At 39.0% G+C, this 26,707-nt stretch overlaps 1 protein-coding gene across 1 annotated transcript; it reads right to left on the reverse strand.

Annotated features, from left to right (window-relative positions):
- Positions 1-10,432: 10,432 nt before the first annotated feature.
- On the reverse strand, positions 10,433-26,707 carry LOC140646874 (carbonic anhydrase 3-like). The gene is made up of 7 exons (XM_072851212.1): positions 26,603-26,707; positions 25,449-25,646; positions 17,462-17,580; positions 16,515-16,607; positions 15,531-15,596; positions 14,506-14,661; positions 10,433-10,552 (listed from the first exon to the last, which is right to left on the reverse strand). The coding sequence occupies exons 1-7, from the start codon at positions 26,646-26,648 to the stop codon at positions 10,433-10,435; spliced, it is 798 nt and encodes a 265-aa protein (XP_072707313.1). The 5' UTR covers positions 26,649-26,707.

Consider the following 26,707-nt stretch of genomic DNA (forward strand, 5'->3'; position numbering starts at 1 on the left):
CACAGGATTTAACTTGTTTTTATTCATCCTCTGTAAGAGATCTCCTATGACTCCTTCCTTGGAAGATGCTGTTTATCTCCTCCAGCTTCTGTAACGGCTTCTTGAAACTCCCTAGCCTTTTTCCCTTTCCTTCTCCCTTGCTCATCGCTCATATATGCAACTCCAATATTATCTCTAAATATCCATTCAGGTGGATAATCTTCATGCAGATATGTCTTTGGGCCAAACAAAAATCTTGGCCTGTTGCCAGATTTCTGATGATTAACTTCAAGGTCACCATGGGAAAAATGGTCTTTTGATGATACCCTTCTTTGCTTGGGCAAGAGGGCTAATACCAGTTACCAATAATAATTCAGGCCTATAATCTAGGCCTCATCCAAGCTACATGTAAATCTTTCCAGTTCCTTCTGTTAAGATACTAGGGTGCAGAGCTCATTCATCCAATCAGCTAAAAATTGATTGAGAATCTCAGTGTCTCACACCCTCACTGCTGCAGTGTCCTTTCCTCCAGCAATGGCAAACACAACCTTTCCACTGTTTGCTAAGATCATTTTCTTGTTCTGTCTTTTAGATTGTGTCACCACCTCTTTGAATCCCAAATGTCTTCGTTGTCACATTAAACACACACAACTTGCTTTGACTTTCAAGGTCCTTCACAGACTTCCTTCTCCTGACCTATTAGCCAAAATTGGGAATCAAAGTGCCAGCTCTTGTCTCTGATAAGCAAGTGTCCATTTATGTTTTCAAGCAAGCATGAATTTAGGCATCCCTTTGTGCTTGGGAGAAGCTCTACAAAAACCACTCAGAAAACTCCTTAAAACTGTCCTTTTCCATGATGTCTTCAAAAATGAAGCAAGATAGGCCTCTGTTTTCTGATTCCACAGCCTACTATGGTGGCTAACACTGTTCATTGTCTTCTTTCATGTCTTCATTGTCTCTCATTTTAAATGTACCATGATTTGATGGGGTTTTTTTAGATGAGGAATTATCTTCTTTTTCCCTGTGTTTCTACATAGTTTAACACAACAGCTTTCTGGTCCATAACTGGGCTCTTATGCTATTTCTAGATGAGCAAGTAGTGTGAAGCAGCAGGAGCTGATATGGCCAGCAGAATGGTTGTTGCTGGGGACCTGACACCCACACTATAAACATTTCATGACACCCATACTATAAACATTTCATGAGTCCACTAGCTGCTCTCCTGGACGGCAGGTTCACTTCCAGCTCAGTTTCACCTAAAACTGCTCCACAATTGCAGCCAAAGCACAGTAAATGGGAATGGCATGGAGATTCATTTAAAAATTACATTCCTCATCTGAGGTACTGTCGTGGTTTAAACCTAGTCAGCAACTAAGCACCACACAGCTGCTCACTCACCTCCCCTCCCCCCCAGTGGGATGGGGGAGAGAATTGGAAAAAAAAAGTAAAACCCATGGGTTGAGATAAAGACAGTTTAATAGGACAGCAAAGGAAGATTAATAATAATAATAATAATAATAATAATAATAATAATAATAATAATAATAGAATGTACAAAACAAGTACAATGCACAATGCACAATGCAATTGCTCACCACCTGCTGACCAACGCCCAGCCCGTCCCTAAGCAGCAATCGCTGCCCCCGGCCAACTCCCCCAGTTTCTATACCAAGCATGACGCCATATGGTATGGAATAGCCCTTTGGCCAGTTGGGGTCAGCTGTCCTGTCTGTGCCCCCTCCCAGCTTCTTGTGCACCTGGCAGAGCATGGGAAGTTGAAAAGTCCTTGGCTAGTGTAAGCACTACTTAGCAACAACTAAAACATCAGTGCGTTATCAACATTATTCTCATCCTAAATCCAAACCACAGCACTATACCAGCCACTAGGAAGAAAATTAACTCTATCCCAGCCGAAACCAGGACAAGTACACAACTAATGTAGACACATCCTTAATGTCACAGGAAAAAGGAAAAAGTATGTTCCTATTTATACACATGAAAAGTTGACTGCTCAGTCGTGAGGGTCTGTTCTTTTGGGGTGATTATTCTCTCACATATGAATTTGTGTTGCTAAATAATGCAATAAATGGAGAATTTTGGGAAGATAGCAGAAGCTACACTACTCATTGATTCTACAATAAAATACTTTTGAATAAACTACTGGAAGCATAGTCTACTCAAGCACAAATATTGTTCTAATGTCTGGATTATTTGAAGACTACCTGCAATCCTCATATTTTCATGTTTTTTGATAGTATCAGCAGCTTTTTATTTGAATCATACCTCAGAGCTCCTTCACGAGCAGACTTTAAACATTTGGGGAACCATAAGCCAGCACATAACTGGAATACATAATAAAGGAATAGAGTTTTAATTAATAAAAGTATCATTATGTTCCTTGCAGTAGGTTTTTTTGTAATAATGTCACATCTCAATGAGTAAAAATGACTGTGAGTCTCTCTGATGCTGATGTTTGGAAGTTGACTTGAGCATTTCTAGGCTTGCATCAGAGGTTGTAACAGAAAACCCTACCCAGCCTGCAGAGATCCCAAGTGGGATCGTTACCCTAATCAGCGTCAGACACCTCTGAGAATCCCTAGTTCTAACTAAGGGAAGAGTGCTCCCCTATGACGACAGCATAAATCTGTCATCTGACCATCTAAAATGGTCTTACTCCCTGACATTCAGGGCTTTTGTCAATGCTTTTGAAGCTGTGATAGTAAGTGCCCAAAGGGGAAGTACTTTAATCCTCCCTGTTTCTCTTAACAAAGAATTGTTTTTCAGCTGCCTTTACTAAAATAAAGAAATAAAAGGAATCGTCTTCACATATTTTATCAGAAAATCCTGCAGACCATTATCTGAAAACCAGCAGCGACACTTCACAGTAGCAAAGTTGATGGCAAAAATAAAAATTTAAACTTACAGAATCATAAAGTTCTCTCTGATTAGGTGGGCTGACAACTCGGTCCTTGTTCCATACAGTGTTCTCAGCAATTACCGTATCATTAAGTTATACAACTGTCTCTTCAATTAACAAAGACTAATATTTCAGTCCACACCCTGTTAGTTAGAGTTACAGACCTCCTTGAATGTTTGGATATCTGGAATAGCACTCCTGCTACTGATGGGATGGGTAAAAATCTGACCAAATATGGCACTGGTTCTTGGGCCATAACCACATGCTTTCCTTTGCTATCAGACTGGACCACACTGGACACTATCTGCAGCTGCTCATACCCTATTCAAGAATTTATACAAATTATCTGGACAGCCTTTGAGAATCACCTCTTGGAGAAAGGAAGAAACAAGTTTTGATTTTGTTTTGGGATATGTACCATTTGTTGCAAGGCCACTTCTGTGTCTTAGGAGTTGAGGCCGTGAATTTCCATCTTGCTGAAAAAACTCTTATCATCCTGTGTTCAGGCATGCACGATCAGAGCTGGTCTTCAGTCAGAGGCCAAAAGCTGTCCTTTTAAAGTTCTAAAGTCCATGTCAGGTTTCTGATTCATGAGAAGCACAATACTTACTGTAAAACTTACTATGCTCTCCTGAACTTACGCGGCAAGTTTATGGTGTGAGGGAGGGAGAAAAGAGCTTAATCCCTTTCTGAAAGCTAATTATTAACTTAAAGCCATTGATGAAAACGTTGGGTCTTTATATCAGTGATAGTTCACAGGCTGTTGAGCAGAATCTGGTTTGTCAGAAATTCAAGTGTGGCCTCCATGCCAAGGTTCAACACTTAATATAGGTGCTGCTAGATAATCTAAAGCCTAGTCTGTGAAAAGAAGTAAAGCAGAAGGCTATGCCAAGACTGATATATCCATTCTCCTCTTATTCTCCAGTGTGATCACTGCCCCCTGGCCAATTCCCCCCAGTTTCTATACTGAACATGACATCATATGGTATGGAATAGCCCTTTGGCCAGTTGGGGTCAGCTGTCCTGGCTGTGCCCCCTCCCAGCTTCTTGTGCATCTCCAGCCTTCTCAGTTGGTAAAGCATGAGAAGCTGAAAAGTCCTTGACTAGAGTAAACATTACTTAGCAACAACTAAAGCATCAGTGTGTTATCAACATTATTCTCATACGAAATCCAAAACACAGCACTATACCAGCTACTAGGAAGAAAATTAACTCTATCCCAGCCAAAACCAGGACAGTGTATACCATGGTTCCTAGGGTCAAGAAAGTTGTTTGCCTCTTCTCTCAAGTAAAACAATTTCATCAGTTGATGGTAACCAGAAAATCAACAAAACTTTCAAAAAAGCCTTTTTGTCTGCTTCCCAGTCCATGTCCTAATTTACTGGATGTATCCATGTTGATAGCGTATCTTCCTTCTGCATTCTGGTACTCCCAATGATCACCCACTTTGAAAGTAAATGCATTCTTATTTTTGGAAAACCACAAAACTGATCTAATAATTCACTGTGAACTGCAATAATTGCAAGACCTCTCTGCCATATGCCATAATCCTTGTTATATTGTCCAATGCAGAAAATCCTGGGGCTAGAGCTTTCCAAGTGTTTCCAGTGGAGACTTACCGACATGGTTCCACAGATCTCTGCTGCCATTCTCTGCATTTTCTTTACGTAGAGAATCACAAACTCTAGACAATACTCAGCCCCACTACTGAAGAGTAGAACAAGTACACTGGCATTAAGAGAAGTAAACCCAGAAAAAAACACCCACCGCTTACATACACTTTTTCCCACAGGAATACAAGGCAAGAATGCAGGTCTTATTGACCATCTATTCCAGACTATCACAAATAGAGTGATATTCCAGATAGTTTTATAATGAGGCAGAGAGTCTTGTGATATTCCGGATAGTCTGGAATATCACAAGACTCTCTGCCTCATTATAAAGCGTGTGTTTCAGCCAGCCACGTGCACTGTGCAACTAGGGGACCATCTCGTCTATTTGCCTGGGTGTTAATCCAAGCCGCCCTGTGCCTTCATGTGGGATCACTAAGTCTGTCTGTCTGCTGTAGCACATAAAGAATGAAAGCCACAGCCTTCTCTCTTCTCAAAGGAGTTGATTTGCTCAAGTTCCCTTAAGTGGTCTTTAATTGGTCCCATGCCTTTGGTATGGCTGTGACACTGTTTACCAATGAGGTACACTCCTGGTTTTCAAGAGATGGAATTTGACCCTTTCATGGTTCAGGAGTCCTCACCACTTTTCATCAACCAACAGTGAATTTTGCCCTCAGATCAGTTCTGCACATCTCGGTGTGATCACCTGTACCTGTTTGCTATCTGCTCAGTCTTCGCCACCTCTTCCCTGAGACCTTCCACCCATGCCGTTCTTGATAGCTCTCCTTCTTGCATGAGCAGCAGGATCTACTTCTCCCTCTTTAGCCTGATCAGACATCATCTTTAGCTCCTTCAAAGTTAACACTGCAGTTTGTAGGCTGGAGAGTGGAAAGGTAATTAATGTTCCCAGTGATCTCAAAAAGAAGCAAAGCTGCTCCAAGCTGTTCTTGGAAAAGGAGGGAAAGGGAGCTGCTTCCTCAGCTACTTTATTCTGGAAGACAGTCAGGTGTGGCAGGCAGACAACCAGGTTTGGTAAAAGCAAGACTAACTTCACTAGAAGGATGCTTTTTCTCCTGTAAGTCTGAAATTAGTTGTAGTTTCAGTCAAAACACTGTCCCACATTAACAAAAAACAGTTAACAGAATATGTATTTACATAGCACGTATGTGTTTTGTGTATATATTGATATACATACATACATACATATATATATATATATGTATGGATTAGCTGCGTGTCCTTCTGGAGGGACGGCTTTCCCCAGCTGACAGACTGGAGAGTTCAGCCCCAGTGAGCCATCACTGCTGCCACACAGCCGGTGGACAGGACAGAACGTCTGTGCCAATCATTTCTTGTGATCCCAAATATTCCCACAGGATGCTTTTACAAGGAGCAGAAAAATGCACGGCAGCCTGATTCTAGCCGTAAGGACTATGTTTTTGATGAAACGATGTCATAGAAAACCTCTCCTTTATCTTTCAGCAAAACAATACAAAAGCCAGAATTTTGGGAGTGAAGTTAGCAAGTCATATTTTGCAGCATTGCTTCAGACATTACTGTATAGTCGTATTTGTTTAAATTTTCAAGATTCCTTCACTGTGAGGAGAAATTTGACCTTTTTTTCTTTTTTTAAATTACATCTGAAACTTGGGCAAAAAAATTCAGAGTTCTTCCCATGGTCTTAACAGCCATGCACATAGTTTGCAAAATACTGTCTTATTTAATATAAAAGAAGGGGTCTGAAGATCTGTCCATTTTTGTATAGATGACTCTAATTAAATTTCCAAAGCATAAAATTGGATATAGAATAAATCCCATTTAATCAAATGTAGTCCTGATCTAAAGCAGATTTGTTGAATCTAAATTCTTCAAAAATATCCATCACCTGAATGATTCTGACTCTTCTTCCCCACTAAAATCCATGTCTATTTTTATATAAAATTTTAGATTGAGATCTACATCTACCTGCTATTGCCTGCCTCAGAGACCTTTGTAAAGTGAGACTGCTAGTTGATCGTTTCCTGCTCAGCTGCATACAGGGAACCTAATGATAACTTCTCTGATCAGCATGGTGCTGGGGGTAGAGGAGAGATTCCCAATGAGCAGCATGAGAAAATGGACTTCCCACAGGTTTACCATAGATACCTTTTAGTCTGACCAAGTTTAGACAGGCAGATCTTACATAAAATTGATGGTAATTCATCTTCATTCTTGATGAGCATAATCATGTCTCTGGTGCAACATCAGCTGCGATTTCATTCCACACACAGCTTCTTACTCATGTTCAAGATTGCCAGTGACATGGACACAGGTACAGCCATCCCTTCAAAATGTTTCAAGTTTCAGGAAGACTCAGCACCACAGAGCTAGTCCGAGTCAAATTATTTTTGACATCTGCAGCAGATGAAAAGTAACTTGGAGAAGAGGCTGTCAATGAGCCGTGCAATGTGGCAGCATGTCTCATGTCTGCATTTCTGTTTCAGAGGGACTGCTCCTAATTAGCACTGATATCACCAAGTATAGTCAGGTATACGTGGTATGTAAAGTCAAATATAGTAGTAACTCATTGTTTTCTACCCCACCCAGATGAAAACTTGATGTCTTCCCTTTTTACCAGATACTTCTGAACCCAGAGCTCCCTGCTCCCGCTGTGCATAGAACTACACCGCACCATGGAAATGTGCAGGTAGAAGTGAGATGTGTGGGATGTTATTACTACAGTGACCTGCGGTGACCTGAATTCAGTCATACCAGTGATTAATTTTTCTTGCACTTACAGAAAGCTGCAAGCTAAAAGCAAGGGGGAACCTCTGTAAAATAACAATGAACACAGCCAGAGAGAAAAGAAAATTGCATCAGACATGAACGCATTCTAAACGCTGACTCACAGCACCCCACATTTCCTCCCTTGCTGCCTTCAAAACTCTCCCTAATCTCCTCATACTTTCAGTTTACAGCTCAATCTACAGTGTCCCTGAAGTGCCCCCCATTCTTTGGCTTTTTGTTTTCCTTCTACTCCTACGCTTTCCACTTTTTTCCGATGCCTGCTGAACTATTGTTTTCTCAATCTGTCATCATTACTTCAGACAGTCCCTTAAACATTGGAAGCGGTCTGCAAAACAACCGCCAAAACCCATATTCACATGCTTCCTCCTATCTGCAACTGACAACAGTCCTGAGCCTAATTTAGTCTACCTTTTACTACCTATAAATACAGATATTATGAAACCAACTGCATGAAAAAGTCAGATGACGCTTTCTTTAAAGAGATTACTTCGACTTTACATTTAAAAGTTAATAAACATGGCTCTAGAGGCTGAGGCTTACCTCAGCTTCATTTACAGAACCCAGACAGCTCCTTTGCAAAGTGTGCCTGGGAAACCACCGTATCATTAAAAAACCCCTGAGATTACATGTTGCAGATTTGCAATACCATAAATTGCAAGAAAGATAAAGCCTCCTCTAAGCTATAAAATATGCAACTTAGCTTAATAAAGCACATTATAAAATAACTTATATTGTAATTCACAGCAAATAATGCATTTTAGAAAAATAATTTTTGCTTCAAAATTCCTTTTTCTAATGAACCAACATATAAGCAGATATATACTGCAGAATTGACTGGAGAAAAACAAGTAGAAAGTAGAAAGGTGTTTAGTATTGTTTTCTCATATTTTCACGCATAGGAAATTGCCAATTTTCACTTGAAGGCAGGCAGCACTCGGTATTCTATCAGAACCCTGTCCTGCATGGTCAATGATGTTCTGTGACTTGCATTCCTGTTCAGAATTACATCAGTTACCAGATACAGAATACTTCCTGATGTTGTTTTGGATATTTACTTAGAAGTTTATGAGAAAACAGAATCTTTATGGATTAAACCTTCCCCTGAATTATAAAGCACAACCCTACAGGTAACACTGTATTGGGTACTGGTGGTCAAACACAAAGCGATGCTTTGCACTGTCCTGGAACGACTGAGCTGGGAAGAAATTACATTTAATCAAGTATTTTAAAAAAAATATGTTTTCAAGTATAGGGACCTGCAGAGGCTTTATTGGTGCAGGTCATCCATCTGAGTAAGTGGAAGTATGTACATGTAAGACAATCTGTGTCAAAGTCAGCAATATGTGCATGCAACATAAACAGATGTTAACTCATCTGAATAATTTCACAATGTGGCTACAAATGAAAAGTGCAAACACGAACAGCACAATGCAATCCATCTGGGAAATTAGTTGGGAAATACTGACAATGACTAAATTAAATTTCCCAGCCAAAACACTACCTATTTGAAGGAAGAAAGTAAAGTGAGGACATGGTCCAGAAACTTTCACAGTGGGGAACCTGGAGACAGGGAGCACAACCCCTGTCTCATCACCAAGCTCAGCAACATCCTCCTGCCCTAAGCAGGAGCTAAGAGTGGCAGCTAAGAGTCCAGCCGCTGCCAGAGCAGCAGCTGCTTTATAATTCCAGAGCTCAATGTAAATTACCATTCAGATTAATGGTTTTAGATACAGATTGAACTTTTCCACTGTGCAATCAACTTGCGAAGGAGTTGATTCATATGACATTAAAAGAGAGCCATTGTCAGAATAGGGTGATCTCACTAAAAGAATAGATGTGGATGTCTCAGTGATGTAGCATATTTAAGATGCTATTTCCTTGCTTGCAGTCACATGAAATATTATCAGTGTGCTCTCGCAGTTCAAACAAACATCTGCAAAAGATACCATCCACTATCAATTTCCATGAAGGTGTATTACAGAGGACAGTGACAAGTCTTTCTTTAAAATTCTGTTATTTTTACATGTTTCTAAAATTGGGAAAAAACATACAGAACAAAAATTCTTAAGTAAATGTATTTATTATTTTTGGATTTTTTAATGCAGAAATACTGTTATTTCAAGTATAGGCTTACAATCCTGTTTCATTGTTCTTTATGCCAAAACAAGAGTCAAGAACACACTGGTCAACTGCATTTTGATCAGGAGAGTCAAACTGTGGTTTCAGATATTTATGCACAAATCTCATTGACAGCAGGATCAATTATATTTGCACATGAAATGAGAATCTGCCTCAAAAAAAACACTAAAAAGATTAAGAACTCTTGCTATCTTAACACCTTTTTTACATAGAAAAGCCATTTGCATACATGGAGAAAATACATATTCAGGATATGAAGACCAAGTTCTCAAAATCCATGTCACTTTGATTGCTACAACATTAAAACGCAAATTAGTCTTTTAATATGGACAACCAGTTGTGACACAAACAGAAACAGCTCTTCCCCCATTCCATAGTTTTAACTAAGTATAACTCCGTGAATACAATTTTACGAACAGACCTGTTTCACCTGTCCATTGTTTTAAGAAGTTAAAAGCTTAGTTCTTTATCAATGGTTATGAAGCAATTTTATATCCTTTCATATATCATGTGAGTATCAAATACCAAAAGAGCGCTCTCATTTATTTCCAGGAATGCCTTCTGCATTAACTGGCACAGCTCAGAGCAGGATATGGATAATGCTGAAAACAACTACTGAAAAATATGTTTTTATGCTGAAAACAATTACTTAACTGCAATGGATTTAGCATTGAATAAGGCAAGCATCAAGGGACATGTGGGCAATAGGAAATGCTTTTGTAGTTGTTAGTAGCATCTTCTTTCTTCCTTTGTACAATTAGCAAAAGCTAATGTTAAAGCAGTTATGAAGCCAAACAGATTCTCTACTTCCATTTTAATGATAGGATTTGCCTAAGTAAATGTTATCCTCTGAAAGTGAAATTCACATATCACGACTCAAAGTTTCAGCCTCTGGACCTACAGCTGGAGTTCTGTCTAAATGCAATAGAGGACATAGGACAAAAGCATCTCTTAGTTCTAGAGGTCGCCTCACTCAGGGACACCCAACCTGAGTCAGGTCCTAGAGGAATGATGCGCTCACCATCCTGAAATACAGAGGCTGAGTCGGGCGCCAGTTATCAACCAGGGGGATATCAGGTTCATTCTCGGCATTCTTGGATAGACTGCGGAGCTTCGCCATCTGCAGGAGAGCAAAAATCAAAGTGTCCTGATGGAAATCCCTTGGGATCAAATCCACAGCCCAACAATTAAACCAAGGAGGCTGGCCCAGCCTCAGAAGTTGGGGAGAGTCTCCTTCAAAGTTATGAAGATGTCCTTCACCCCATCACCACGAGAACTGTACTCATGTTCTTTTCCTAGCAGTAATATTCTTAGAAATAGTCAAGACAGAAAAAAATGGGTCCTATCTGAATGGGATTGTGAAAAGTACTGTCATTTATGTACTGTCTACAGAACTGTGTACAGCCACAGAAACTGTGGGAAGTCTTCAGAAAATGCGAATAGAATAGCCTATGCCCTAATGAACGTCTCCTACTCTAACCCTGTCTTAGTGTCTGATTGTTAAGAAGCCTCTGGAATTGCAAGGTGTTAAGGCTAAATTATAAACTAATTGTTCATTTCTGTGGTGGGTCTGTAGCAGAGGATATATTCTGCTGCAGTGACACAAAAAAGTCCATTATTAATAACAGGAATGTAAATCTGGATAATGACTTGGTCAGGGTCTCAAATGGTTTGTAAACAGGCTCTGCAGCTTGACTCTCCTTGGCCATTTTTTTTTTTTAACCAAGGTATGTTTTTTTTGAGGGATGCCGTAAGAAGAGCTCTGCCCATACTCTTCAAAACTGTATAATGCTCTTCCTCAGAATTGCTTTCTGATTTTCAAAGGATGCAACGCATATACCCACTTACAGATAGATTATGTTCATTTGTTGTCATTGCCATGCACAACATCAGACAGAAAGCGTATCAGCTGTGATTCAGACACTTGATACTTCCCTGTCTGAATCGCTTGCTATGAAAAGGATGCATACATTTTCCCAGGTGTATACTTGAAAATGTAGCCCCACGCATGGCACACAACAACTTTGTTTGCACCTAGCTTCAATACACTGATGTACCTATCTTTTACAGTACAGAGTTCAAGTCCAACAGAAGCAGAACTTCTGTCTGGGCTGCAAAAGCTGGGTTCACTGTGACTATACTAATTCCAGTTTATGGACTGAGCTAGCTCAGGCATCTCAACATTGCTCTTCACTATACGGCTCAGAAAAGCCAGCTATCTCAGTTTGTCTGAACAATTATGAGGTCACGTTTATAACCAGTATAATGTGCATCAGCTGGATTATTAATCTGAAATTAAGTTTCAGATTTCAGATGAAGAATAATTTGTATGGGAACAGTAAGAGATGAAAATAGTTCATCAGTTTTGTTAATACTGATAAAGTACTATTGGAGAAGAGATTGCTGGTTTTTATTATTATTTGTGGAAGATCTGCCCTACTCAGTAAAAAAAAAACCCAACATATATTCAGGCTATAGCCACATAAAGGTGAAAAAATTAGTCTGCAATTGGACAGAGTTATTGCACAGTTAAATTCCTATCCTTTCATTAAAAGTAATCTGAGCAGCTAGGCCACCCACTCTACATCTCACAGGGATTTCTGGTGAATTGATTTTTCCTGTGGAGTACTGATTCGTAGTGACTGCACTTATCCTTGTGGCTAATATACTATTACCATCCGGCTCCAAAGCATCCAAGCGATCCACTGTAAATGCACACGCACTTAAAATAATTACTATTAATGAGGCTGCCATGGTAGTACACTTTCTAGGATTAGAAAAAATTGGTAACACAATCCTCTTTTATGAATACATTATTTAGACTGCAGGCACTCTGGATTGAGGAAAGTCTTTCTATTGTATTTGTATACAGTACCTCATATACACTGCCAATTCTGCCTGAAAAATGGTTATCTCAGGATAAGAGCCAATATCCCATCTATATGTAGTAATTTCCTTTTTACCTTAAATGCTCCATTTTTTCTACAGTAGGGCCAGTTAAAGAACAGTCTGTATGTTTCCCAAAACTCACTAACTTTAGATAAGCTGAAAAAAAGGCCATGACCCAAATACAGCACTGATCAAAAAGTTTTTTCATGAAGCTGGATCAATGATATGATTTGTTATTCCTCTAAAAATGCATTTTAAATCAGAGATGCTCAGTAATGATTACACTTTTCGCAACAAAATCTGTAGTTGATCTTCTGTAATATAAACCTCTAAGCAGATTTATTTTGTGGAAACCAGTCAGACCATATTTGTATTTTTCACACAAGTACCAGCTTTAAAATAGCCCACATATTTTAATTTTTGGATGGGCAAGGAAACAGGAGGCAGATCAATTCAATAAGCTGTGAAAACTAAGCTATAAGTTACATGAATACATTACCATATTTCATCTCTTGCCAGCTAAGGTTCCCATCATACCTGAGTTCTATTCTTTAAAAGATGAAGAGCCACATAAATATGAAGTACTAGAAAATATATTTTTTTTTTGTGATACATGCACATCAATCAACACAACGAAACACCTTATCACCTTGAGAACCTAAAATGAAAAGTTATGTGTCTACATATAATATCTACATAATATGTCAGTCACTTGGTTAATGTTCATGTTCTCACTATCCTGAGTCTTGAAATTTGTGGTGTCGTATCATTATAGTCTGCTGAGTAGAGAAATAATCTCAGATGAGAAAACTGGCTTGTGTGATATGACTAGAATCATAGGCTGAAATGTGATGAAAGAGGGCATTCACATTTCTATAAATGGGATTGAGGGGGAATGAGGATTAACAAGCAACACTTCTTTATGGTAAGTGACCAAGAAGGCTTTCAAATTAACAAGAAATTATAGCTATCTGATGCTGCTCCTGTTTGTGAAAATTTAGCTGGTATACCTTCCAGAAACATGGGTATCAAGCACCTGATACAACACTTCCATAATTTTATTGGTTATGTGATGCCGTCTAGAATATGGGGAGACAGAATCACCAATCCCATTAAATTTGTATTCTGATAAAAGATGCTTTTGAAAGAAGCATGCTGTAAGAGACACATTGGCAAAGCAGAATGTTCAAAAAGTTGTAAATGCTCAGCTGCATTAGGTGAGAACACTGGACTCCTGCTTCATTCAGTGTGCAACATAGTTAGGGTACCTGACTGTCCCACTGCATTTCATTGCAGATGGTTACTTTTTCACAGAAGCTTTATTTCATAATTTGTCCAGTGATTACCCTCAAACATTTATCATGATAAGCAATGAACACTTTACATGAGGAAGCTTGAGACAATATAAATGGTTGAAAAAATCCTGCATAATCAAAGCTGTTGGTGCAAACCTAACATAAGCTTTAGCTAAATATGTCAATGTTCTGATTTAAATGGTTGCAGGAGAACACAAGTTAATGGCTTGAGCTTTCCTACATTGGCTCTTGGTGTAATGCAGTGTTTTATGCTCCATGTAAAATAAAAGGTATGCGCCACATCCAGCTCCATCCTTTCCTATTAGCAAGAGTTAATATCGTGGGAACGCAGGGACTGGGAAATAAAAGGTAACTACTCTTTTCTTTAGTTGATGTCACAAGAGGTCTCTTGCCCACGGGAGCAAGAACTCTCATATATAGGAACTACTGCTTGCTGTCAGTCACACTCCAAACTCTTACTATCTACACTGTGTTAAGATTTTACTGATTTATAAAGCTCTCTGATGCCTGTGGATTTGAACCACCATGATGTCTGATGTGGGCTAGGAAACAATGAGCTGTTCCAAGTAGAGAAGGTCATAATCTCTGCTCAATTAGTTAATGTAGGAGTCATACAGAGACAGATAAAGAGATGTGTCTAATAGGCTGATTGCACATATTAGGTTGTAGACTGCAGTCCTTTGAAGATTTTTACAGGTTCCCTATGGAGTCCCAAGGTAGTTTCTAACGCATTCAGTTCTTCACTGTCCTTTTAATCATGCAATTTCTCACAGAATCCAGTGAGCATTTTCCTTGTCAAAAGAATAAGATCAGGTTATCGCATGTAACTAAGAAGAATTGGGTAAAATATTATCTATTTGACGTTTACCTGGTCTGAGCTGACTATGATAGGCTCTCTAAGAACAATCCAGGTGATGCACTCTTCACAAGGTGGAGTAGTGAAAGATCCATGGTATGTCCAGTAGTCATGAGATTTAGGGAAAAGAATTGAAGGATCAAAGTTTGGAAATGGAGCTTCTTTCCCCTTTAAAAAAATACAACAAAACCAAACAGAAAACTCTTCAACATCTCTAGTCAAGATTAGATAAAGATGCAGCTCTGGTATTTTAAGAAACGGAGTGTTACTCAGATATTTCAAAGGTATGAACTAAGGAAACTAAGCACACATCTACACAAGACATAATGATGCAGTGTAAAGATAAGCGGACTGAATGACCCTCACAGATGGGCCCAGAGAAGCATGACACAACATACAACTCCATGATGCTACTTCTTGTACCTGAGCTAACTCATGTGAAGCAGTGTCCAGTACCATTGCGCTTCACTCATTTCTGTGCAGACATACTCTTCCTTCTGGTGTCCTTTCTTATGGAAACTCTGCCTATCTATTGAATATTGCATTAGGTCACCATATAATGAAGTGAGATAGGTACTCTAGATTTATATTTGTCCTAATAACAAACAAGACAGCCTATGAAATGTGAGATTCTTATCACATGATGTTATCTGAGACACAGATGTCTAGTCAGTGGCATTTCCAGAGGTCCATTAGGCAGCCTACTTCAAGACCGAATGGACCAATTTCCAAAGGTGTCTTTCTTTTGTCACTGATCACTGAGGGAATAAGACTCCATGCCTAGTTTTTAGGTGAGTAAAGTTTGGTGACATGACTCTCATTTTCACAAAATTATAAGTCACACTAAAGCCAAAGAAGGCTTATATGTAAATCGAAGAAAGGACTTTTGTTGTTAAGGAAAGGCTACCCATGGCTTTATTCACAAGTATATTCTGGCAATGTTGCATAGCAGAATTTGAAAACTAGAAAGTAATGCCTCTTGATTTTTTTTTTGTCCTGAAAATTTGCAGCTATAATGAAAAGTCCAACATCATTACCTTTGTTTTGATAGCATTTATTTCTTCCAGAATTCTCTTCATCTCCGGTTTGGGAGTTTTCCCTACCTGTAAAGAAGAAAGCATGAGCTAACCAAAGAGTTCTGCTCTATAAGTTTTCTTCTTTCTCCTGTTTTTTTATATGTGCATCTAAACATATATCAACTCTAAAAGTACAATGCATTAACCCAACCTATCACCCATACCAGCTTAGTAAGCTATGTCTTCTGTCTGTACCCCAACAGATATTATGATCCAAATGAAGAAATTATATCAGTACAGAAACTCAGCATCACGGGTAATTTCACAATACAGCTATTCCTGTTGACATTTATTTTAGCCTAACAAAGATAAACAAGTGTTCAGACTCAAGTACAGAATTTGGAAAAAGTTTCATTCTAGTTTAATACCAGATTCCATGGTCAGATCTACTGTTTGCAATTGTTGATCTCAACACAGATGTCCATCTTTCTATCTCTAGTGAATATTAACTAAACAAGAGAGAGCAAAGGCCAGTATTTCAGGCTAAGACTGCATGTCCCCAAAAGGATTTTAAAAAAGGATGAGTTACATGTGTTGTCTTTGAGTTAGTTTTGCGTGGGAGAAAGTTCATGAAAAGCCTAGGAGCGGCATCTGTCCCTGAAATCAGTCCATGATAAGCATAGAAGATAGCTGACTGCTATTGGTCAGAGGGCCACTACTGACATCGTGTCCCCAAAGCAGGGGCAAATACATCTGGATTTACAGCCTCCACCAGACACATAGTGACACAATAGCTGCTGGGACAAGTGTGTGTAGTATTGGATACCATTTGAAATAACATGACTCATGCTCTATAACTTGAAAAGCATGCATTACTGAAAGTCAAGCCCTTCAATGTGGTATAATCCCTAGAAAATATATTCAGAGGATTTTGCTTTTTTAACCCTGTAAGAATAGAAAACTCTATAGTGGCAGTACAAAGAAGTGTTGCATGCTTCTACTTACTTGCAAAAATATGGCCAAAACAGCTATTCCGTCAGCTCTTCTCACAGCATCAAGGTAATTACTGTATTTGGGATTCCAGTGTAACAAGTGTAGCTGAAAACAAAGAAAAACATGTTAAACCCCCCCCCATTATTGTCTAGTAAGCCATCAGAGGCCGAATTTAGAGTTCTTCATATACGCGAGAGAGTTTGGGGCAACAAAGAATGAGGAATGAGGAAGGCCTTCCAAAAAAAAAAGAAAAAAAGGTACAGCAATTCATATATGAGTTATATCAGCCATATATTACCATTTAGACTACTATTTGCTTTAAAATAAACTGTAAACATCTTAATACAGAAATTGCAAAAAAGAACAGAAATTCCATCTCAAAGCTGAAGAACACAGAAAAGATGCTTAAGTAATCAGGTAGAACATGCAGTGCAGTTCAGAAGTCATCTACTGCTATGTGATTCATTTCCATATGGCTTTCAAACTACAGCAATTCTAGCAAAGAATCCATATGAATGTAAGCTCTGTATATTATCTACAGTTCTCATCTTCCCTTACAATCCTATAGTGGTAGAAAATCAAGGTATCACATTCTTCCTCCTTTCTGTTGCCACAGTTTTATACTTCTGCTATAATACTATACTGTCAGAATACTGTTTTAGTAAGTTTGCATTACTTCTCGGTAATTCAGTCTTGCTGTCCTACATTTCAAGCTATGTTAGTTTGAGAACATTGAAACTTTTGTTTCACATAGTATTTTTCTTTTCTTATGCTGTGAGAATTACTTCAACCTGATTCACATTTGTAAGAATCAATGGGAGTAAGAATAAAATGTTACAGATATATAAACAGAAAGAACTCCTTGAAAAGCAGACAAATGACAGATTTTGTCCCACCTGAATGATAATGACCAATGTTATTTTACACCCTATTTTAAAGTAAAAAGGGGTGAGTCTTACCTCTCCTGCATATCTCACTCCATTCACAACGTGCTCAGAGCCATGGTCATCAGACGAACCCCAATGAAAGTGAAGCTGACGTAGCCTATAGACTCCTGAAAGTGGCCCACCTCTCAGCACTGCAATTAATAATCTGCAACAGCATTAGACACAAGTATCTTCCAATTCTTTTAATACATATATATTTAAATACATATTTTATTTAATACATATATATTTAAATACGTATATACATATATATTTATGAAATATATATTTCATAATATATTAAATATAATATATATCATATATATATATGAAATACATATATATTTAAAATATTTACATACATATTTACTGTACAGATGCTCTTCATTCTGAGAGTACTGAGCACCTCTTGGAAATCTGCACTGATTTTACCAGCACTTCAGGCAACCATCTTCAGCTATATGCACTTACAGGCAGATGAAAATTAGTTGTGTCTAAGCTTCCATTATAGTCATTAGAGATCATTGTTTTATTTTAGCCACGTAAATGTGCATCTAGTACCTTCTGGGATATTCCAAATACACCTGGACAGGACTGGAAGATGTGATACAAGATCTGTAGAAGAACTGTACTTTTCTAAAGCAGTATCTGGAGGCAAGGTGAAATACATTAGGTTATAAAAAATGGCATGAGATGCCTCTGTTTGGGTAACTGAAGTAAGCCCCTAATCAGAACAGTCAAGCCTCATGAGTAATTCTGCTTGCCTTAAGGTAGACACTCAACAGATGGTGACCTGAATTGCTCTCTGGACTCCATTGATTGTGATTCCATCTCTGTTGACTAGAATGGGAGTTCAGAGGCATAACCCACCTACTTTTAAAAGCCCACATAAGATACCTAAATTTAGATGTCTTAATTTCCCCCTGAATTCCATCTACTATCTACCTATATGAAAGCACACAAAAATAGTCATGATTAAGATCAGCTACTGAAGTGCCAGATGATAGCAAATTCCCACAAAACACTATAAATTATGTCTCTTACTGCAGGCTATGACTTATTTGTTTAAAAAGCTATGAAATTACTGGTGCTGCTTCTGCTACAATGGCTGCTCCCTCCAGCTGTGGAAAAGGAGAAAGAAAACAGCAAATGAGCCAGAAAAGCAACCACTGAGAATGCAAGCTATTTTCCTAAAGAAAAGTTCAGCCTGTGATGAACAATACCCTGTATTCTAAATAACCTTAACATTTTTACATTTTACAAATGAAGGTGGTGTATTTGAAAGGATCTCACACTAAAAAGGGAAGAACTTCTTCACATTCACCAAATACTAATAAATATTCAATTCTCATTCACTTTATTTGGAGACAGGAGTTATAGCATTCCTATAAACCATTCAGCAGTTCTCAAGAACAGGTCTTTATATGGTAGAGAAAAATATCCTTAAATCTGAAAAGGAATGAAATCCATGATCATCTCAAGCAATAAAGTACTAAGAGTATTCTTTACAGAACATTAAGAGCAAGCTGTTATTCTCAACAAATTCCTTTTACTTGTTTCCACAGACATTCAGTACTGTGGCCGATGCAGACACAGTAACAGCAGCAGCTGACAAGGCCACCAGTTCTCCATTAAAATAGATCTGTAAGACCAAATAATCCAGTTTAAGGTAAAAAGTGTCATAATTTCCACTGATGGGCCATCAGCAGACACTTTCGATTGGGCGTTAGGTGAAGCTCTGCATCACCTCATGCCAACACATTCCTGCTTCACTCATCTATAAATAGACAGTAGCTTTTACGTAGCACACTTTAAGCAGACAGTGATGCAAAGACTAAGATGCCTTTAAACCAACACCTTCTGAAAGACAAAAAGGTGTTTACTTCCTTTTAATTGCAAGTGTGTAGTATAAAACATAGAAATACATGAAATGACAATGTAAGTAAATGAAATTTCCCTATGTTACTAAATGAAACTTCCCTATGCTTTAAAAAAGGTAAATGAAACCATTACAAGAATGAAGTTCTCCAATATCTAAAACATAAAAAATCCCAAATTACATCTGCATAGCTCAAAGTTAGTAAAAGAAATCTTTGGTTTTTTTAAACATGTACCTTGGAACCTAAATTCTAAAGGTACCTTTATCCTCTTGGGTTTTTGTTTTCAGAAAATACTAACACACACCCATATAACAGTTAGAAAAAGAATATGAGGTAAAAGTTTATAAAAGAAACTATGCTATCTTTAAATTGTTTTTCAGTGGTGTTAAAATATAGCTTTATTTTTATATATTTACATGTTTATATGTAACAGGGAATTATTCTAACAATTATTACACGGGAAATGTTCACCTTAATTTGGTGAACATTTTTAAGGCTGTGCTAGCTGTTTTCCTCCCACAAAACACTTACAAAAGGATGCTTTTCTAGAAGGCCCCATGACTCACTCTGAGCTTCTACCTATGACACTACATGAAACGAAAAGCAACAGCTTTAAAAAAGGAGCCTGCCGGCTCACTCCCTGATATATGGGCAGCCAGCTCTTCTCTTAGTCCTCTGCATAATCCTTTTCACATGGCTAGCTGAATGGCTGGACTTACTTCTGAATATTGGAAACGTGGCATTTCTGTTCCTGTTTCTGCTCTACAGGAACTAACAGGATGGCCACAGCAGACTTACCAAAATGCAACACTCTCAAACTTGCTGTGACTAAAGGAACATGGCCCAGCTGCAGGAATATATAAACCAGACCAGGAAGACAAGGGAGAAAGGTATTCATTCTTTTTTGGTGCCTTATTGTTGCAAACTCTCATCACATTGCTCAGTGACTGACTCTTTTTATATGGGTTTGCACATCACCCTCCACCAGTGCCTGATACCAGACATAAAAATGTCATGTCAGTCTGAAGCACTTGCTCAAATTCCATGTCCTCCCCATCCACATTGCAGAATGGTCTATCACAGAGCAATCCTACATGGACACACACGTGGACGTCAGTTCCAGTAAAAAAGCTCACTTTTTATTTGATCCGTCATAAACTGAGCAGCATGAGACAGAACTGGCTAAAAAAAGAGTGGGTTTCTCGACTCCCAGTGTAATCACTGAGGTAGATGTTTGCGCCAGGGAGGGCAAGTGTTGTACAGAAGGATGTAACTAAGGTGAGAGAAAACTCTGTATCTCACTCTGTGTGTTTACACCGCAAAATGAAGGTGTGATGCAGTTTGAGTGGAGATGGCTGCTCCACTCACTTTACCTTAGCAGGGTGTCCTTAACAATGGCAATGTGACAAGAAGGTTTCGAAATAAGTGCATCCACTTGCTGAGCAGCTTAGGTAGGGGTCTGGTTGTTAATCTGTGCTAATGTCAATGGTCATCTATCCTCACTAAGGTAAAACTGGCAAAGTTATGCCTACACAAATGCCTTCCCTGTTTGCTGTGAAGGCATACCGTGAAAGGTGGAAAAGCGCAAGGAGCACCAGACCCATGAGGTGAGTTGTGTTTGTAAACATGAGAAGAAATAACTGTTCTTACAAGATTTATGATCCTCACATCCTGCCACATCCAGAAAATGAACTGGTAAACCACAGTGAAATTAAATTAGTAAGGTATTATTACTGCATGACAATTGAAAAAGACACATGACCTTTGTTATGCTGCTTTATAACAGAACCTAACAGTGCAGTATAAAACCCACAGCTTTTTAATGTCAGTGACACATTTTAGATGTTATAAAAAAGCCTCTGCTCAAAAGAGGATCTCTGTACTGAAACGGTCTGGCTAACTGCAGGGATAAAGTGTGTTTCCTAAAAGCTTTTGGAACTGAAATTTCAGTTCTCACTGAAATTTTCTTTAAGCAAGCACTGAATATATATGCAGAAGAATTACTTTTGTTTGTATTTGAACTTTGTACTCTTACAGGGACAGACAGGTAAAGAGAAGTGTCTGACAGAAGTCTGTCAGTGTGCCACCCACCCTCACCTGCACTGCAACACACCTTTTCCAGTTTTGTGCCTCTTGATCACAGCCCGTTCATCAGCGAGCTCCCAAATCATCTTTGTTTGTGATCTACGGTAGGGCTGAAATCCCCATCTCCAGGGGCAGAAAACTGACAGTCCACTGCATAACTGTAGCCTCAGCAGGCCCTTGACTGTTCAAGCATTTTTACCTCTAACAATGGAAGTTCAAAGTTAACAGAAACTCAACTCCTAAATTTCCTGTACCCAAGCTCTGCAGTGCTCATATTAACGCTCAGTACCTTCATGCAGACACTACAAATGCTAGATGTGTTAAACACTGAAGGAAGAATGTAACTTTGCTGCCTTTTGTGGTATGAAGTATAGCCATCGAGTGGTATGTACCACAGCTACACAAGCACTGGGATTTAGTTGTGCTATTCTTGTAATGGCTACTGGCTTGTTCCAGTGTAAATTCAGTACACAAAATGTTAAGTAACTTTTTGCAGGAATCAACCAAAACTTGAGTGTCTATGGACAAACTTCCCCTAGTTTTAATTAAAGTTACTGGGTTTTGTCCTCATTGTTTTAGAACCAGTCAACAAATAAATGTTTATTCAGCAGAAGTTGATAATCAAAATCTCATTTGCAAAGGTAAATGAGATTTCCCACAAAGTGGTACTCTAGGAAATGCTGTCCACAAGCACTAGTTAAAAGAGACAGGTAAGCAACAAGCTCTCACAACTCACAATAACTGTCTCTTTAATTTTTTTTTGCATCATCCATTTCCAAAGGGACACATTCCTTTGATAAGAAATTGAAAGATTCTGCAAATAGCATCAAGGTAACCCTGTAAGAAAGCGTGCCTGCACTGAGGTACTCCAAGCCCTTACATGTCATCCATCAGAAAGTCAGTAAAAGGAGAAGTAGGAATCTGTTTCGCCGATGAACTTCCACAGAAAGTGCCAAGCAGACAACAAAAACAACAGACAAAGTGAGAAGATGAACGAAGGCATCCATTTGACATAGCCTTAGTGCCTGTCTCTCCCCAGCTGCTGTGTCTGGGTTCCAGTACAAGACTTATGTATCTTTACTGTTTATTAAACAATTGAACACCTTGATTTAACCATCTAACCAAAGTATTATAAAGAAAGCCAAAGAGTCATTAATTGTAAGGAAGTTACAAGCTACATATCTCACACAGCATCATGACAATGGTCCCACCAGCTAGGTGCGCTCAGGACACTTCTCTGGCATGAATATTTTTAGAATTTTAAAAGCAAATGGACTCTGCTAGTAGAAATAAGATTGGAGCCCTAATTCAAAACAAAACCAGAGTCACTGCTGGATCTAAAAGAGTATCTGAGTTGCCATTCAGGCCAAAAAAACATACCAGTGGTAGGCTGCCAAAGTACCCAAGTTCCGGTATGGGTTTTATCAGGCACAGCCACCTAGGAGGTTTTGATTTCAGCTGCCAGTTCTTTCCTGGATTTTGAGACTCCAGCCTCCACCTGCAGTAATTTTACAGTGCTTAAGGTCCTTCTTCCACATAGGTATGGTAAGACAGGCAACTGAGTCCACAACAATCCATTAACTTGCACAGACAGGCAGCAGAGGCATGACACAGCTCCTAAAGCAAGTATCTGTCATCAAAGCCTTCAATTGTATAGCAGATTCTTATAGTCAACCAGACTTTATAAATAGCTAGAGATAAATTCTGCAATTCCTTCCACTAGACTAACTCCAAAGATAACAGTAATAAGGCCTTTTTCAACATAATACGTGAATTACATTGGATGGCACTTTCCCTGGAAGCTTCTCTCTAATCATTTGAGTTTAAGAAACTGTCCCAATGGTGAATATTCAAAGTATTCCTGGCAGAAAAGACACAATGGAAGTAAAACTTGGAGACATCCAAAGTAATTCATTTTATCACTCATCTTTGCAATTTATTCAGCAATCTATTTCATCTACCACTAATGATAATCTAGATGGAACTACAGATATGGGTATGACCACTCTAACTGAAAAAGTTAGGAAAATAAAGGAAGCCCTTAGTTTTCTGGTTAACTCAGAAAAAATTCAGATAGACAGACAGAGTGATAGATAGACAGATAGATAGATAGATAGATAGATAGATAGATAGATAGAATGTCTTTGTTCCAAAGGAACAAAAGCTTCATTCCTATATGATTGCTATTACATATGTATGTATTATGCAGCTGGTGGTTCCTTTACACAAAAAATTAGTCACTGTACATATCCTAAAAAATTTAAAACATGCTCAAGTCAGTAGGAGTATGCACAGTGGAATTCGTCCTGCAATTAGCATTATATTAGAGAAGGAACACCACCCACAGACTCTGCAGGCAATGGTATAACAAAGGAGACGTAACAACAAACACTCAGTGTTTCTTGCCTTCAAAGAGTTGAGAAATACACCTACTTTTTTTCCAGTGAGTCACTTTTTATTTCTGAGATCAGAACACAACAGTTACTGAGCAGTTAATCTGAAAAAAAATTCAGAACATTCCAAAACTTTCTGCTCTTTGTGGCTACAGTGTTGCATCCATGCTGTAGACTGCTGTGCATGGATACTCCCTCCCGTGCAAAATCTGAGTAATTATAACAATAATTACTTTGATATTTATGCAGAAGATGCAACCATTGATATATCTGATGCTATTCCAACAAATACAAGAGATGGTACAAAAGGGTAAGTAATGGTCATAGAAGTCTTCTCATATGCCACAGCTACATCTCTTTACTGACGTATCGTGTTATCTGACATTAATAATATATTTATTCAAATAACATTAAAGATTCCAACTTTGCTAAAGAGTAATCAAACTCTTGACTGCATAGTCATTTGTGAGTTTTGATAGTGTATTAACTAGTCCAGCTTACATACATTTTGACCCTCAGTTTTCATGAAACCCAAGTCATTAATTAAAAATCCATTAAATTAAATCCATGCCCATAGATATTTAAGATCAATCAACCTATTAGTAAAATTCCTCCTAGCAATTATAGCTGTCAATTCTAGTTATATTGTCATAGAAATTGGAACTTTTAATGCAGTTAAGAAATAAATCTGTACACTGTGGAACACAGACTTCAATATTTTCCTGAAATTGACGTTTCTTTTTCCCTTTCTTACCATCCCACGTACCATAAACAATAACACAATTCTGGTGACCTTGATACAAGAATAAAGAGTGAGGTATGCATTTGATTTTTCCTTTTTATCTCAGTACTAATGCAATTTCATACTTCTTTCAGTAATGTTTTTTCCTTTGAAATACAGCCAATAGTATTAACATGAAACGTCAATGGTTCTGCCAACATAAACTACATATTTCTAACACCTGTTAAACAGAACAGACATATCTCTTCAAAATATATAACCCACTAACTCTTAAAAGCTATGCATTATTTATGCAGCACATCATATGTTGTCATAACAACGAGTGGATAAAAGATTTTGGACATTAAAGCTGAAACACTGGAATTTCTCAGACCTATAATCCTCATTAAGACAAAATCTCACGAATGCCAAAGGGAGTTTTAACTGATGAAATATCGTGACTTTGTGGCAACATCTAGTTCATTACTTCATTCATCAGAAATTACATGGGTACGGTTTTCAAATATTGTAACTTCAGCCACATACCCAGTTAAAGATGTTCTGCTGGGCATCTCAAATAGCTTGAATGGAATTCAGTCCTCATAGATAAAGCCTGGCCTCCTTGCTCCTGGAAAGCAACACAACTGCAATGGCTTTTGCAAGCTCAGAAGTTTACCTTACACCTTAATTCGTCCTGCACCAAGCTTCTTTGCAGCTCTCTCCATTCCCTAGGATTTTACCTATGGACTTTCAAAGTAGTCCCAGGCCTTTCCCACCAGTTGTGCAGGGCACTGGCGTCATAGGAACCTGTATGTCACACACAGGCAGTACACAGAGACCTTCTGACAGTCATGAGCATTCAGAGCACACTCTGTCTTCCAAGCAGCTTGAGAAACAGTCACTGACACACAATGACAGCTTCAGATGAAAACAAAACTAACCTGATCTATCGAAAGAATCATCAAATACAACTCTGCAGGTTTTCCCATTATTGAGGATGGTCTTAGCTGCACCAGGATCATAACTAGCAAACCATGGTAGTAGGGAGCGATCGTAATGCACTTCTTTGTTATTGATTTCAATAGGTGACTGATGGCGTCCTTTGGCAATCGGGTAATTTTTGTGCCACTGATCTGGTCCTAGAAAAAAATACAGAGAAATATAATGAAAACCTTTTCCAGCTAGGTATGAATTATACCTGCATTACAATAAATGCAAGCTTGGCTCTGCTTAGCTACAGAACATCAATTAAATGTATTAATAAGTAGGTTACTAATTGCCTGGTTGTTAGTCATGCCCTGCCAAGAGTTTCACTGTCTAAAAAGCAATTAGATTATTCTAGCTGGAATATGGGATACTGCAAGTCATTCAACTGAACCTAAACTCTCATAGCAACCTCAGGACTCATTAGAAGACTGACAATATGCCAAGGAGGGAAACTAGAGGTGTATGCTCCAAATCCAGCAGTGGCTAGAAATATAATGGGATATACCCAAATGATTCAAATGTGGCACCATGTACCCATCTGGAGAGAAAAGGCCACTGATATCTGAAAAAGACAGGAATTTGAAACGTGGATTTAATTATCGTCATGGTTTTATCAAGAACTCCAGGTGAAAAAAGCCTGACCGAGGCCATGCTGTTCTTCCTACAGCAGAAGAGAGCGCAGGAACAAGAGGCCACCCAGGTTTCCAACCTCTGCAGGCAGGAGGGATCGTGGCTGCACTGCAGACCGGCACTGCTCTTCCTGCATCAAGGCTGGTCTAAACCTGGATTTTAAAGCTATGTCAACTTTTAAATGGTATTAACAGTAGGAAACCTGACTTTATTTAACTTAGAGACCTCTGCCGCGGCCTCTCCTTCCACCAGCCTCACCTCTTCCACACCTGCGAGCGACGACCAACCGGCCACGCCACCCGGCCGCGCTGCCGCTGCACAGACGCAGGCCCGCCCGGAGCCCATCGTCCCCCTCTTCACGCACGCTCAGGACGTGGGGCCTCCCGTTTTGCCTGGGTTTTGCTCCCAGACCCGCTGCCCGCAGGGGCGGCGGCCGCAGAGGAGCCGGGCCGGGCCGCGGCCCCGCGCCCCCACTCACCGTTGTCGCCGTCGTAGCCCCACGGGTAGTAGTTGGGGTTGATCATGGTGCCGCTGCCGCGCCCCGGCGCCGCGCCTCAGCTCCTCCCGGCGGCTCTGGCAAGAC

The sequence above is a fragment of the Ciconia boyciana genome, chromosome 2 (genome assembly GCF_034638445.1).
Source record: "Ciconia boyciana chromosome 2, ASM3463844v1, whole genome shotgun sequence".
Classification (NCBI taxonomy): Eukaryota; Metazoa; Chordata; class Aves; order Ciconiiformes; family Ciconiidae; genus Ciconia; species Ciconia boyciana.

Coding starts and splice junctions, on each gene's coding strand:
- LOC140646874 (XM_072851212.1), bottom strand. CDS start 26,648: ATGATCAACCCCAACTACTACCCGTGGGGCTACGACGGCGACAACG. Junction 25,647..26,602: donor GGGCTACGACGGCGACAACG/GTGAGTGGGGGC, acceptor ATTTTTTTCTAG/GACCAGATCAGTGGCACAAA. Junction 10,553..14,505: donor TCATAGTCAGCTCAGACCAG/GTAAACGTCAAA, acceptor GCTCTCCTGCAG/ATGGCGAAGCTCCGCAGTCT.